At 43.0% G+C, this 13,290-nt stretch overlaps 3 protein-coding genes across 4 annotated transcripts; 1 reads left to right on the top strand and 2 right to left on the bottom strand.

The window, feature by feature from the left end:
* Window positions 1-562: 562 nt before the first annotated feature.
* Window positions 563-5,241, bottom strand: neu4 (sialidase 4). The gene is made up of 4 exons (XM_030442691.1): window positions 5,055-5,241; window positions 3,926-4,167; window positions 3,521-3,776; window positions 563-1,871 (listed from the first exon to the last, which is right to left on the bottom strand). The coding sequence occupies exons 2-4, from the start codon at window positions 4,124-4,126 to the stop codon at window positions 853-855; spliced, it is 1,476 nt and encodes a 491-aa protein (XP_030298551.1). The 5' UTR covers window positions 4,127-4,167; window positions 5,055-5,241; the 3' UTR covers window positions 563-852.
* Window positions 5,242-6,375: 1,134 nt separating this feature from the next.
* wdr53 (WD repeat domain 53) lies at window positions 6,376-8,919 on the top strand. Of its 2 annotated transcripts, none has more exons than XM_030398914.1 (3): window positions 6,376-6,445; window positions 7,184-7,679; window positions 7,771-8,919. In XM_030398914.1, the coding sequence occupies exons 2-3, from the start codon at window positions 7,191-7,193 to the stop codon at window positions 8,443-8,445; spliced, it is 1,164 nt and encodes a 387-aa protein (XP_030254774.1). In that variant the 5' UTR covers window positions 6,376-6,445; window positions 7,184-7,190; the 3' UTR covers window positions 8,446-8,919. The 2 variants fall into 2 exon arrangements, with proteins under 2 accessions (XP_030254774.1, XP_030254780.1); XM_030398920.1 differs by lacking the exon at window positions 6,376-6,445 and adding an exon at window positions 6,501-6,675.
* A 437-nt stretch (window positions 8,920-9,356) lies between these two features.
* srprb (SRP receptor subunit beta) lies at window positions 9,357-13,074 on the bottom strand. The gene is made up of 7 exons (XM_030398929.1): window positions 12,783-13,074; window positions 12,336-12,430; window positions 12,142-12,219; window positions 11,979-12,061; window positions 11,747-11,883; window positions 11,061-11,115; window positions 9,357-10,242 (listed from the first exon to the last, which is right to left on the bottom strand). Exons 1-7 carry the CDS (start codon window positions 13,057-13,059, stop codon window positions 10,032-10,034), a joined length of 936 nt encoding a protein of 311 aa, XP_030254789.1. The 5' UTR covers window positions 13,060-13,074; the 3' UTR covers window positions 9,357-10,031.
* Window positions 13,075-13,290: the final 216 nt, after the last annotated feature.

Genomic DNA, 13,290 nt, shown 5'->3' with positions numbered 1-13,290 from the left:
CTCGTCAAAGCTGCTGCTCATGAAGGAAGCTGTGATTAAAATGTGAGCTTGATGGGTTGCAGCCTCGCCTGACATTAACTGTGTCCTGGCAATTTGGGGCAGTTTAAGCCCCAAATCTTCACTCTTTAAGAGGCAGAGTAAGAAGAATTGTGTAAGATCAGAGAAGCGGCTAGAAAAGTAGGAACCTTTCTCAGTACCTCGTTTTCTTAAATAGTTGAGTTCATGAACCACAGACTGATATAATGATAAGATGGGTTTGTTCTGCTTGGCTTTGTCTTAATGATAGTTTCTGTGTTTGGCTGCTGAAAAGTTCTTTGTGTACGAAAGACAGACATTTTCCTTTAGATTTAAAGTTGATTCTTGAAAAAAGTAGTTGACAAAAACTATCTCACCATAAGGTCAATTGTTGGTGTCTGATTTGTTAACCATCAGATTGGCAAGAGTCACAAGTAGCTGTAAATTCTTCCTGCAGTCCCATTTTATCTCTTTCCATCTTTGATGAAAGTAGAGTGACGGACAAAACGTCTACTCAAAAAAACGCATCATGAAATTGAATTCCAGTCATTTTATTACAATTCCCCATTAAAAATATAGCTTTATGTGTTTGTTAGAAGCAGAGATAATAATTATAGTGTTGATCTAACCATAATTATGACCTCTGTGCTGAAACATATCATTGAACGAACTCTTCTAAGACAACAGCAACAAAAACTGAACTTTATAGGCATCATTAAAATAAGTCTTTATGGCACAACAGGTTGGACTGCATTAGATTGTATAGCTGTATCTAATAAAGTGGCCGCTGAGTGTATTTACACTTTACCCTCCGTAATCAAATCTTAAAAACTACATTTAAGACACAGAGCACATCTCAGCCAACTTGCTCTTCTTCCTCCTCTTCTTCACCTGATGGAAACCTGGCATACTCTGAGCATCATGTCTGCTTGTGCAACTTGTCTCAGAGGCTTTATTCTTCTGTCTTTTACATTCATCCTTGTTTTTTCCCCCCAGCTGCACACTGCGGGGCAGATTATCAATAAGTTCGTAGAGGGTGAAGATGCAGAAGCAGATTTCGTCGTAGGCTGTTCTGGTGCCGCACTCAAACAGGCAGGCGAAGGCCACAGCGGGTGGCGCACCAGGTGAGGGTGGCAACTCTAGATAGGCGAGGTCGGAGTAGGCGCTGGGGCCCTCGTAGATCACCCAGGGGCCGCGCCAACTGTCGGGATCGCGGGGGAATAGGCTGAGGAACACGCCCAGATCCTTGCGCGCGGTGGTCCATGTTGGGTGGGAGTATACCACCCAGGTGGGGGTGAGGAAGTCTGGAGGGGAGGCATGACTGGGTGAAACATTAGTGGTGGTGTTTGGAGAGGGAGGGTTGGTGTGATTTGAATAGTTCATGCAGGAAGTCCAGTGTCTGCAGTGATGTTTAGGTTGGTGTAAGTGATGGTTAAGAGAATGACATAAATGTATAGGGGCAGGAAATCCCACACTGCTACCATGGCAACCATTTCGGGGCTCCACCAGCCGCTGCACCAGCTGCCCCTCCTGAAACACTGCTCCGTCATCCAGACTGAGGGCCTGCACCCTGTATCCCAGAGGGCTGCGAGCATTGCAGTACAACACGTTAGTCCCATCCTCTTCATCCACAGACACCATCTGACACTCCACGCTCTCCGGCCCCGGCACTGCCTCTCCAAAACGCCAGCTTCGCCCGTGGGTGTCACTGTGAAAGCAGAAGGCATGAGGGGTGGTCTGGCAGAGCTGTCCGAAGCACTCTTTGCACTCGATGTGGTAAGCGTAGGCAGGAATCAGCAGGCGGCCGGACTTGAGCTGGATGCCGTGGCCCGGGCCCAGAGCAAAAGTGGCCCATTCTGCAAGGACATAGGGGGAGGAGACAGATTCAAATGTAGTGACACAGTCATGAGTGATACACTTGAATTAAACAAATAAAAGGGAAAAGGCATAAAGGATAGGTATGAACATTACATTTCTTTTTTTGTTTCCTCTCTTCTAACTCTGGTGAAAAGATTGAGACAAAAAGAACGGGATTTGTACAAAACTGTAACTTTCCACTTCATTCAAGACTGCTGACTGAACTTCAGCTGAACCTTACTATTTACTGCATATTTGCACACAGTGAGGACTGTGGATTTTGTCCATGGACGCACCACAACAAAACAGTCAGCGCCACTGTCTTGGACGCAATGACCCAGACATTGTTCCCCCTGTCCCTGCGTTTCCCTCGCTGTGTCAAAACACAAGCAGGCAGATTTTCCAAAATGATATCCTTAGGAAAGCAGTACAGGTGGATGGACCTGGACAGAGAGGAGTTTTACAAGTACATTAGGCTGCTTCTGTACATGGCCATGGTAATGACAGCATCACAGATGACTGCAGGCAGAACCACTTGTTTTCTTTGTATCTTCCACCACAGGTTATGGCACGGGACAGACACACATCAACAGCTCGCAACCTTCATCTTAGCGACCCTGATGTGGTAGTTTGTTAAGACAGAATAAAGGATACAACCGATCAAGCTCAAAGCTCAAAGACATCCAACTGAATTCCCTGATATGCACCACGAAGAATGATTGCAAGTCATTTTATCACCCCCACAGAGACGTGGCTGTGCATGAAACAACAGTTTTCCTCCAAGGCTACAGCTGGGATAGAAGCTAAGCCCTCAGAGCAGGGATTCAAGCTGTTTGCCTTGGTTGATTCTAAGACCGGCTACACAGTGGACTTCACAATTACCACCAGCAAAACACACATTCCCTCTCGACATGGCCAAATCCTAAGACGTTTTGATGTCCCTTGTACAACCAGGATACCCCAGCACAGGCTACAACATCCATATGGAACAATCACACAAAAACGAATGTCTCACAAAACAACCAGAAAGACGATTCATAAGATGGATCTGCGATCGTCTACGTGACATAGAGGGACAGGAGCGAAGTTTCAGTCTGCTCCACAATTCACACTGCAAACTCTGATAAAACTGTACAGAGGAAAATGAAACTGCCAGATGGCTCACCGATAAAGGCACAAATCCCCTGTCCCACACCAGTACCACAGAACAGGAAACACACGGGCGGAGTTGATCGACTAGTCCTGCTCAGTCAGCTCTGCACAACATAGATGGTCGTGCTGTTGCAGACATCTGCTTTATCATTTTCTGGAAGTTGCCATCCCCAACAGCTTCATCATTCACAGAGAACTCTGTGCACTCTAGCAAACAAAGCCCATGACACACAGATCATTTAGAGGGGCTGACTGCTGAGCTTTTAAACATGCCTCTCCACACACCTCCTGCTCCAGCACCTGCAGGTCATCTTCCTGTGCCTGTCATTGATATCAGTGAAATGCATGTGAGTGTGGTGTTTGCCTGTCCCTGCAGCTGAATAGAAACTGTTTTGCAGTTCTGGTCATTCTTCAGTCCCTTTTTATCTCAGTTCCTCTTAGATTTGATGAAAGTTGAGTGACAGACAACGCTTCTACTCCAAAATCTGTAATTGACCTTTGATAGTATCTCCTATGACCTTCTTGGTTAAGTCGGTGACAGGACTCCAGGTGTCTCCGTCATCAGTGCTGCAGATGTAGCAGAGACGGGTCACGTTCTTTCCCGTCACCAGCTGATAGGACTCTGAGGTGTGGCCGAAGACGGCGATGAAGAAAAGGAAGAGAGTACCCGTGAACTCATCATACACCGGGCACGGGTTCATGGACCGGTGGCCTGGCAGGAAGGCAGTGCCAAGGACACGCATGTCCTCCCACTGGAGCAACAAAGAGAAGAAAGAAAGAATTAAAAGGCTCAGAAACAGACTGGATCAAGAAAAATAATCTTAATTCAAGGGTCAGCTCACATTTTAGCTTTTACTTAAGTAAAAAACAGGAGAGTTCAGACCCTGTGACCAACACTGACCTCTACATAGTTCCTGTAGAAGGTGCCTCTCCTCATGATCAGCAGGTGAGCCTGAGAGTCGGACGGGCTGAGTCTCTCCTCACAAAAGGCCAGGAAGGATCTGGAGCGGGACAGGTAGAGCAGTGCTGGGACTCTGTACGTCACTCCGTTTGGTTCCTTGCGGAAAAGCACCGTCCTCGCTGGGAAATAGGGCGTCCTCATGCTCTCTGGTGTGTGGTGTTTTTTCCAAGGTCACTCTAAATCTTGTGATGAGGAGAATCAGAATCACTATATCAGGATCGTGATGCTTCATCTTTACTTTGACTGCTCTGACAGCTTAAATAAAGATAAGAAAACATGGCTGTTATGTACATGAAAGTCGTATCACAACCAATCTAGTGTTTGGTAGTGGATACTGGATACACAATACATGCTGCTGATTAAAATTTGGGATTTCACCTGTAATATTACATGTTTTCATTCTGTTCTTCAATATTTTAACAGACAAAAACACTGCAACACTACTACGCATGGAATGGATTATCTATATTTAAATCGTTTTAAATATAATTATAATTAATAATTAAATGAACTAAAGGAAAATGTTTTATTTAGACCCTCTGTGGATTGCACGGTGGTTGAGATGTTAAGAGTTGTCAGTCCATATTATGCCCAATACTGCTAATCCTAAACTAACCTTCTATTGCAAAGTTTTAAGAATACCTGTTAATTCCAGCTCGTTATAAACTACATAGGTATTATTGCGCACTATACACTGAAACAGAAACCTGTTCCTATTTAAATCTGTGGAAGCAGAGAAGGTGTTCATGGCACAGTTTCGCCTACTAACAACCTGCGTGGAGAAGCGAAAATATCTAAAGACATCAAAACTTCAGCAAGACTTGTAGCATACAAAACAACTTATTATCAGCCCGATGCATTTTGGCTTGATGCCTTTATCAGGGCCATCCAGACTCTTTGAATGTGCAGGAATTTTAAACATTCTGCAGGACGAGACAATCAACTTTCATTCTTGGCACTTTTAATCATTCCTTCCATTTACATGCAAGATCTTTAAAACCCCAAATACACGATAATCCAAGCACAACGTCCTAAATATGAATGATGAAGTTTAAAATAAGGTACATACCTTCAACTTCAAGCTTTACAAGAGATCCAACGAGCTTGATTTAAAGACACAAATAGAAAAAGGCATCCTTTCACCTATGCCACGGAGAGGAGTTGTGGCAAACTGTCAGAAAACTTGCTGACGAATTTTCACTGTTTTCAGCAACTACAGTATCACATTTAACACATATCAAAATCTGTCATTGTAACGGCATTATAAAGAGGAAGTAGCATCTGATGCACAGGTCAGGAGCAGCAAAAGTAGAGTACTTACATTCAAAGTGCTCTGTGAGAACGTGCAGCTTCTTTGTGAGGATATACAGTATGTGTCAGCATTTTGATGCTGGGTTGACAGTATGATGGCTGTGTGTAGTTAGTTTGTGTGCGTTTTCATGGCCTCCCCTCTCTGTTCCCTATTCAGTGTGGCAGTGTGGCACGCTGCTCACTGACCCAGAAACTAACCACACTCATCACATCTACAGCTTTGGATGAATCAGCGGAGAGTAGCCATTGTGGAAATGAAGGCCAGAGGGGGGGACCCGCTGAACAATCATCTGATGAACTAACTCCTCTGTGTCCTGTGTGCTGTTTCATTTTCTGCAGATTGTGCTTGGCTTGTATTTCATGCGTGTTCTGTTTGAGATAAGTCGCAAACTAGTGGGACATGAAATACAATAGTGGGACTTTATGTGCAAAATCATGGACATAATTGCTGAACATTTGAATTAACCATTTATTTAAGATTTGAGATCTCTTTCTCTCTCTCTCTCTCTCTCTCTCTCTCTCTCACTCACACACACACACACACACACACACACACACATTTGCAACTAAGGAAGAAGCAAGGCACATGTTGTGCACATGTTATATTTTTGTGGAATTTGGACATTTGCTTATTGTATTATTTATGCTTGCACTTTTATTGATATTTTATATTTGCACAAATAACTTCAATTTTGATAAATACAGCTTAATGTTATCTCATCCTTTTTTATGATATATATATATATATATATATATATATATATATATATATATATATATATATATATATATATATATATATATATATGTATGTATACCAAGATATATGTAAAATATTATATTTGGTTTTGATCAATGAAAAGAACATTTTACCCTGAAGTTATCCTTTCAGGCAGTGTCTCCTCACATTTTTTATTACCCAGCATCAACTGCCACCTGATGAATATTGAAAATTCAAGAATATCGAAAACTCCATCGATGCTAGATCAATAACTGCTGGTAAAGGTCTGATATTGCTGGCGGAAAAGCAAATAGTTCACCTGGCATACTAAACATAGGGCAAAGAGCTCCACAATGCACTGTGACGTCATCAATAAGCGACATAGCCCCACATGGCAGCCTGCTGAAGTTTTGACAGCACTAATAAAGGTAGCGTAAATCTGTAGTCTTGAAGTTATCAGTAATATCAGAAAAGTGTATTGATTTTCAGCAGATTAACATCAACGTTTTATTTTAATCGTAGCTTTGCCGTCAGCTGGAAGTGAGCTACATGTTTGCTTTTAGGCTAACACGTTAGCAGAGCTGCTGCAGAGCGACGACTGTTTGGTTTGATCTGGTTTGACATTTAAATTCTGTGTTTTCAGCAACTTCTTTAAATAGTAAGTGTACCCCCCTGGGGTAATTCAACGTTACGGAATGTAAAGCTGAGGAGACAGCTGACAGAAAACCATTTCGTTACAGCTCTTTAGCTACAATTTCTGAGTACTTGAATACATCTAAATGTTTTAATGATTGATCATGCTCACCTGCCTTTTTTAGCAAAATGAATGTATACGGATCATTAGTAACTCTTTTATAAACAAGCTTACATAGTTAAAAGACTAATGCTTAGCCCTGCAATAAATCCTACCTTCATTTGGCTTATTATGTTCAGTTTACGGCTGAGACCGGTTATTCTCTTCATTAATACCCAATCTGCTAATCATTAATAAAACATTAATTTGCTTGATCAAGCCTTGAAATACTGGACAATCGTGGAAATGCTCATTACAAGTTCCTAGAGCACAATGTAGCTCATTCAAACCAAAAATTATTCTGTTTACTGCCACTGAAAACATAAAAAACACCACAATCTCATGTTTCTCCCTGTTAACTTCCATGTCCCAGGGTCAGCATGGCCAAGCAGTGGTCTGAAGGCCACTCCACAGCCATCCTGTGTGTTGGAGCGTCTTCAGGCCCAGAGGGTCTCCTTGCTTCAGGCTCCGAGGGTGGGGAGGTCACTGTGTGGAGCCAAGAGGGGACCATCATAGGCCGTCTGACTCTCCCGGGTGAAGAGGACAGCACAGGTGTTGTGTTTTCACCTGCAGCTCCCAGCCAGCTGTATGTGTCACATGGAGACACAGTGAGTGTGCTGGACCCCCGAAACCTGAAGGGCCCTGTGGAAGAGTTTCAGGGTGCAGGGGAGGAGGAGATAAACGCTTTGGCGCTAAACGAGACAGGGTCATCCCTGGCAGTGGCTGATGACTCCGGGGCAGTCCGGGTACTGGAGCTTCCCGGGGGGAAAGTGTTCAGGACTCTTCGTAGACACACAAACATTTGCTCCTCTGTGGCATTTCGGCCTCACAGGCCCAATAACCTTCTGTCTGCTGGATTAGACATGCAGGTAAGGGATCATTTAGACGGTTAAACAATTTGTTTAAATTCATAAGTTCATATGACATGACTTAATGAAGACTACTTTTTTGTTGCTTCAGGTGATGCTGTGGGGGCTGCAGAAGACGCGTCCTCTCTGGACCCTCAACCTCCAGGATGTAGCAGAGGAAGAAGGTGACCATCAGCAGCGTCCTGGTCAGCTTTTCAACCCACCCCTGGTGCACTGCGTTTCTGTGGCGAGTTGTGGGAACATTTTGGGTTGTGCTGCAGAGGACGGCCGGGTGCATCTGATGCGGATTGGCAGCGGCTCTAAACTGGAACAGCAGGGAGCGGTCAAGGCTCACAGTCAGGGCGCCTCACAAGCCCACTTTGTTAACTTCCTCCCTCACCCTTACTGGCTCGTCACTGGGGGGAATGACGGCCAGGTCGCCCTGTGGGACCTCAGTAAGCACCCGGTGGTCACTCCAGAGGCAAAGGCCAAAACACGAGTGACGGCAGCCCCACGCAGGAAGGGCAAGAGCAAAGCAAAGAGGAAAGAACAATCCCAGGACAAAGCAAAGAGCCCACCGAAGGCTGAAGCAGAGAAAGAAGAAGGGGAGGATGAGGTGGCTGCAGGTTCAGAGGAGGTGATGGAGGAGAAGTCTGGGCCCAAACTGAACATCAGTCACGGGGACAAGGTGAACTGGTTGTGTCCGGCTGTGCTGAAAGGAGAACCCAGTGTGGTCGTAGCAGATCAGAGCTCCAGTCTGACGGTCTACCCTCTGAATCAACTATAGACTCGAGCACTTTGCAACATATTCTTTAGTCTTCTGTTTCAGTCAAAGCGATGCACCATTTCCACTTGCCTTATTTTTAGTTTACAAGCATTTTTGAAATAGTACACACTCGTGGTTGATGCTGTTTGAACTGACAGAATTGATATTTGGACTTCGGGTCTAATTGGTGATTGGTATAATGTTGTGACAGTAAGATTTTGGCTCCTTTTTAATAAAAACTGAACTGTGGCCAGAAACGTAACTGGTACAAAACCAGTGCAGGGGCTGGCAGATGTCACTAAATGTTTTTTTTTTTTTTTTTTTATCAGTTTTCACCCACATTCAACAAAGTACATGGGTAATTGATCTGATTTCATTGAAAGCAGCTCTTCTAATTTGATATGGCTTATCTGATGGTTTTGCGTGTGTGTGGCCTCCTTAGAAACATTCTGCTGTACTTCATAAAAACTACCACATTAAGACAAATGAAATCTGCATGTTGAGTGTGTGGTTCTTTTTATAGAATAAAAACATCTCAATCTAAACCAGGTGCCAGACAGAAAGACAAAGGTTTTTGAATAAATGAAAGCTGTTCCTAAGATGTGACATTTCAAACACACCCTCTGTCTCAGACTGAAGATATTTAAAAATGCACTGAGCTTTAACACAGATAACAACCACATTTCTAAATTGCTCGGGGCTCTGTGGTGACCTCGTCCTCTCGGGAGCTGTGCTGCTATTTTTAAAATTAATATAAAGCAGCACCTTGTGAACCAACAGCGAGCTAACCCTCGTGTGATGTACACCTAAGATTTGTTTCTGTATGTGTTAATGATTAAAACATGTTTGCTGCTTATTAATATTTACAGGCTGAATTTGTTGAACTCCAGACCGAATCTCTTCTGAATCCCTCCTGTTGGTGTGTGGACTCCTTTACATCACAAGCATCAGAAACTTTATATTGTCAGTTTTTAAACAAGCTGGACAACTACAAACACAAAATCTGAATAAATTCATACATTCATTGCAAATGCACTGTATTCACGCAACACTTTCAAACAAATAAACGTCATTCTATTGCAGGCAAACAACACTTTGCTATAAGAATACCAGAAAAAAGGCACAAGGCTGACTGAGTCGATGAATACAATTCACACCTATTTGTCTTAACAAGGCAGCCGATACATCAGACTAGCTAGGTTTAACGCAAGAATGTTGAAAATCTGTGACAGCCAATAACAATGTAACTTCAAATCGCAATTATAAACAGCAAATGTTGTAATTTACCTAAATTCTTTAAATTATATCTTCTCTAAACAAACCAAATAAGCGTTTCAAGGCAGATGTTCACAGTACAATTTACAGTGAATGAGCATGTCATCATTTCTCAGCACTGCAGAGCAACCGGACGAACTGCTACATCAGTCTTTTTGGTGTGTTTTGATTGAATATGTCTCAAACATTCTTCCACCTTTGTTGTCATTTTATACTGACAGTCAGCAGAGATTGGACTGCTGGACTGCTTTTCCTGTCAAATAAATCCTCCACTGAGATTCCACTGACATTTGACGGGCAAATTCTGCACCGAGGATGTTCAGTTGCTGATTTTACAGCTTAGCCAGGCTCTTCTCCAGGCTCCCCAAGTCCGCATCTCCGTCTTCACCCTTGCTGCCGCGGGCGCTGCACTCAAGGAACTCCACCTTAAGCGGCAGCTGGCTGAACTCAAAGTCCTTTCCTTTTTTCCCCAGGTACACACTGCCGCCCACAGAGCCATCCTGAGAGCTGAGGGCTGCAGAGCGCGTCACTCTCAAGGTGTTCCTATGAGAAACAAGAGACAGGATTGAGGCTAAATGGTAGTTCAATCCCAAACTAAAGTGTCCATGAGCAAGACAGAATCCCGATTGCTTCTAATGGCCAAACCAGCACCTTGCATGGCCTCGAATAGTGTGGGTGAATTGGAAAAATGCTATAAAAATTCAAATTTACCAGACAAAACATGACAAGTAACTCTACACCTCACTCAAAGGCACTGACATAATGGGAAGAAAACAGTAAATCCACCAAATTATACATAACTTCATGTGTCTTTTAACTCACAGGTAATTTAAAAAGAGTCGTATGATGTATAGACGCCTACAATTTAGATACAAACAAACAACTTGACACACGGGGAACACTACATTTGTGACGTAACAGTCAAATAAAAATTATGTAATACTATTTAAGGCTGCAACTAACTGTCTGAAAACTGTGAAAAATATTGACCAACGCTTGCCAAATGCCAAGATGACATCCTGAAATGTTTTATTTGTCTACAACCCAAGGATAATCTGTTTACTGTCATAGAGGGGGAAAGAAACCAGAAAATATTCAAATTTAAGAAGCTGGAACCGGAAAATGTTCATGTAAGAAAATAATTTGAACCCATTAATCAATTATCAAAATAGTTGGAGATCTAATTCAATAGTGTACGACGAATTGACTGATTGTTGCAGCTCTAATTATTAGTTTAATATTTAATATTCTAATCCATCACAGGAGGTGTATGATTTATTGAAATGTCCCTCAAATAAAGATGATATGTGGTTGAGAAATACAGGCCAAAAATACAGTTATACAATATATCAGTTACTCACAGTTCCTTTTCCAGCTGCTGCTGAATCAGTTTAGCTGATTTCGCCATGGTGATATCTGTGAAAAGAAAAAGAATAAAAAAGGGGACGAGTAAATAATGGTACAACATAACAAACAAACAAAAGTAGGTGTAGGCTGAAAATGACAGTTGCTCCGATACAAGTATTGGAGATGCCCCAGATACAGCCTATATTATACTAGAATAAGTATCCTTGAGCACACAAGTCAATGCACCGACCTGATACTGCATAATTCATTTATTAGAAACAGGACCCTGCTACTTCCAAGCAGCGTCCCATTTCTTTTTTTACCGCAATAGATGCCAATATCCAGAAATGGCAAACGACTGTTTAACTTTCACATCCATAACATAACATCCTTAAGGGGTTAGGTGTATAATGCTGTTATGTAATAATACAAATAAATATATTTAACCACACTGGTATTGGACTTATATTCTGTATCAGTTGATACACAAAGTTCAAGTATCAGATTTTGATAAGATATGATAGAGCATTGTTAATTCCCAAAGGAAATTCTTGTGCTAGAGATGGCTCCCCCTCAAAAACTACAGTAACATCTAGAATCAGTATTTGTAAGGAATATATGGTATCAGTGCGTCTCTAATGAAAACAATGAACACAAGGTAGAAATCTGGGCAATTTTCGGAGTAAACGTGTTGTTGAACCTTGTTTGTTGCACGCCACCAGCAGAGCCGGGGCGTTCCTGGAGATCACAGTGTCCGTCAACAACATGTACAGGAACTCTGCCACGTCTCTCACTTCCTTCTGGAAGATACCGCTGTCCACGACAAACACAATCGCTCTGGAGATATGAGTGAGGGGGGTTGATGATGAGAACAAGGTGTGATCAGGGCGAATTAATCAGGTCACCTGCGACTTGACATGACATGTTCTCACCTGGCTGCAGATTTGAACTTCTCAAGGTACTGTGAGCGAAGGCTGTCATGTCCTGGCAGGTCTATCAGAGTCCAGGTGGTGGCCTGAGTGCAGGAAGGAAAGAGGAAATCTGTAAACCATGATCATCATGAAAGGATGATAACTGATGATAAACTTAACTCACCTTGTCATTTTTGGCTTTGTATGGAGCGCTGCTGTCAGTGATGGAGGTCTGTGTCCGTTTGTACTTTCCTGACAACAGCTGCCAAGACATGAAATAGGCGATCACTCACAAACACACATCAGTCTTGCATCAGCTAAGCATCCTCTGCTAGACAACGTGGCGGTGTATAACACGTTACAGTTACATGGCCTCACCCGGCTGAAGATGAGGGTTTTCCCAGAGTCACACAGTCCGACCAGCAGCACAGCACTTCTGACAGTTTTACTGGTTAGAAAGTACTTCAGAAACACTGAAATAGACAGTAATGTGTGATTAAAACACCCTGTTGTCCATTAACCAATAACAATCAATAAATCTGAATGGCTTGCTTGCGAAAATGCCGATAAGCTGTGCAACTGACAGCTGTTGACGTTAGCTTCCACTTAGCAGTTGGCTTCCTAGCTTGCTAACTTAGCTAATGGCTTTAAAGCACACATTCTTTTATCGAATTACTTTAAAATTAAATTAAGTGTCATCAACGAGTGTCCTGCCTACACTGCTTTCCAACAACTCACTTTGTGGCTAACATTAGCTCAGCGATAGGCCTAGCCAGCTAAGCTATCGCTAGCATGCTACCTTCAGCTCTAACGGTAAGTTCTCACCACAGGTAATGACAACCACAGCCAGAGCGACGATCACTGCGATCAGAAACACGGGGTCTTGGTCTTCGAGCTGCTGACGAAGAGATTCAATGTAAGGTTCAAATGGATATTCTGCCATTTCCACGTCTTCTGCTTTTATTCCCATGTTTCCTCCGGTGCTGTCTGCCTCCATCTCCCCGCTGACGCTAATCTGAGAGTGGGACACGTCTTCTTCCTGCTGCGGCCTGTGGGGAGCCGGAGGGGTCAGCAGGGGGCGCTGCAGGCCAGGATAGCTCATACACTTAAAGTTTGAGTTCACTTTTGTCTCTCCTTTTGTCAACAGTGGTTCAGGATACATATGGAAGCCTAAGTTTTGAGCAGAGTAACAGACTTGGCTCATTAGATCTAGACAATGACATATTAAAGGCCCCATCCAGTCAACAGTGTGTTTTTTCTTCTTGTCCCTAAAGTTAATTGTTTGAGCTTCCCCGTGCAGAACCATAGATGTACACAGTTTGACAATTCAACG

The sequence above is a fragment of the Sparus aurata genome, chromosome 2 (genome assembly GCF_900880675.1).
Source record: "Sparus aurata chromosome 2, fSpaAur1.1, whole genome shotgun sequence".
Taxonomy (NCBI): domain Eukaryota; kingdom Metazoa; phylum Chordata; class Actinopteri; order Spariformes; family Sparidae; genus Sparus; species Sparus aurata.
The sequence above is the reverse complement of the archived record's forward strand: the minus strand, read 5'-3'. Positions and strand labels throughout refer to the sequence as shown.

Excerpts from the sequence above, each read along its gene's own strand:
- neu4 (XM_030442691.1), bottom strand. The coding sequence starts at position 4,126 with ATGAGGACGCCCTATTTCCCAGCGAGGACGGTGCTTTTCCGCAAGGAA. Across the intron at positions 3,777-3,925 it reads TCTACAGGAACTATGTAGAG|TGGGAGGACATGCGTGTCCT; the intron begins GTCAGTGTTGGT and ends TTGTTGCTCCAG. Across the intron at positions 1,872-3,520 it reads CATAGGAGATACTATCAAAG|AATGGGCCACTTTTGCTCTG; the intron begins GTCAATTACAGA and ends ATGTCCTTGCAG.
- wdr53 (XM_030398914.1), top strand. The coding sequence starts at position 7,191 with ATGGCCAAGCAGTGGTCTGAAGGCCACTCCACAGCCATCCTGTGTGTT. Across the intron at positions 7,680-7,770 it reads CTGCTGGATTAGACATGCAG|GTGATGCTGTGGGGGCTGCA; the intron begins GTAAGGGATCAT and ends TTGTTGCTTCAG.
- srprb (XM_030398929.1), bottom strand. The coding sequence starts at position 13,059 with ATGAGCTATCCTGGCCTGCAGCGCCCCCTGCTGACCCCTCCGGCTCCC. Across the intron at positions 11,116-11,746 it reads GGTGGCGTGCAACAAACAAG|ATATCACCATGGCGAAATCA; the intron begins GTTCAACAACAC and ends TTCTTTTCACAG. Across the intron at positions 10,243-11,060 it reads CAGCAGCTGGAAAAGGAACT|GAACACCTTGAGAGTGACGC; the intron begins GTGAGTAACTGA and ends TGTTTCTCATAG.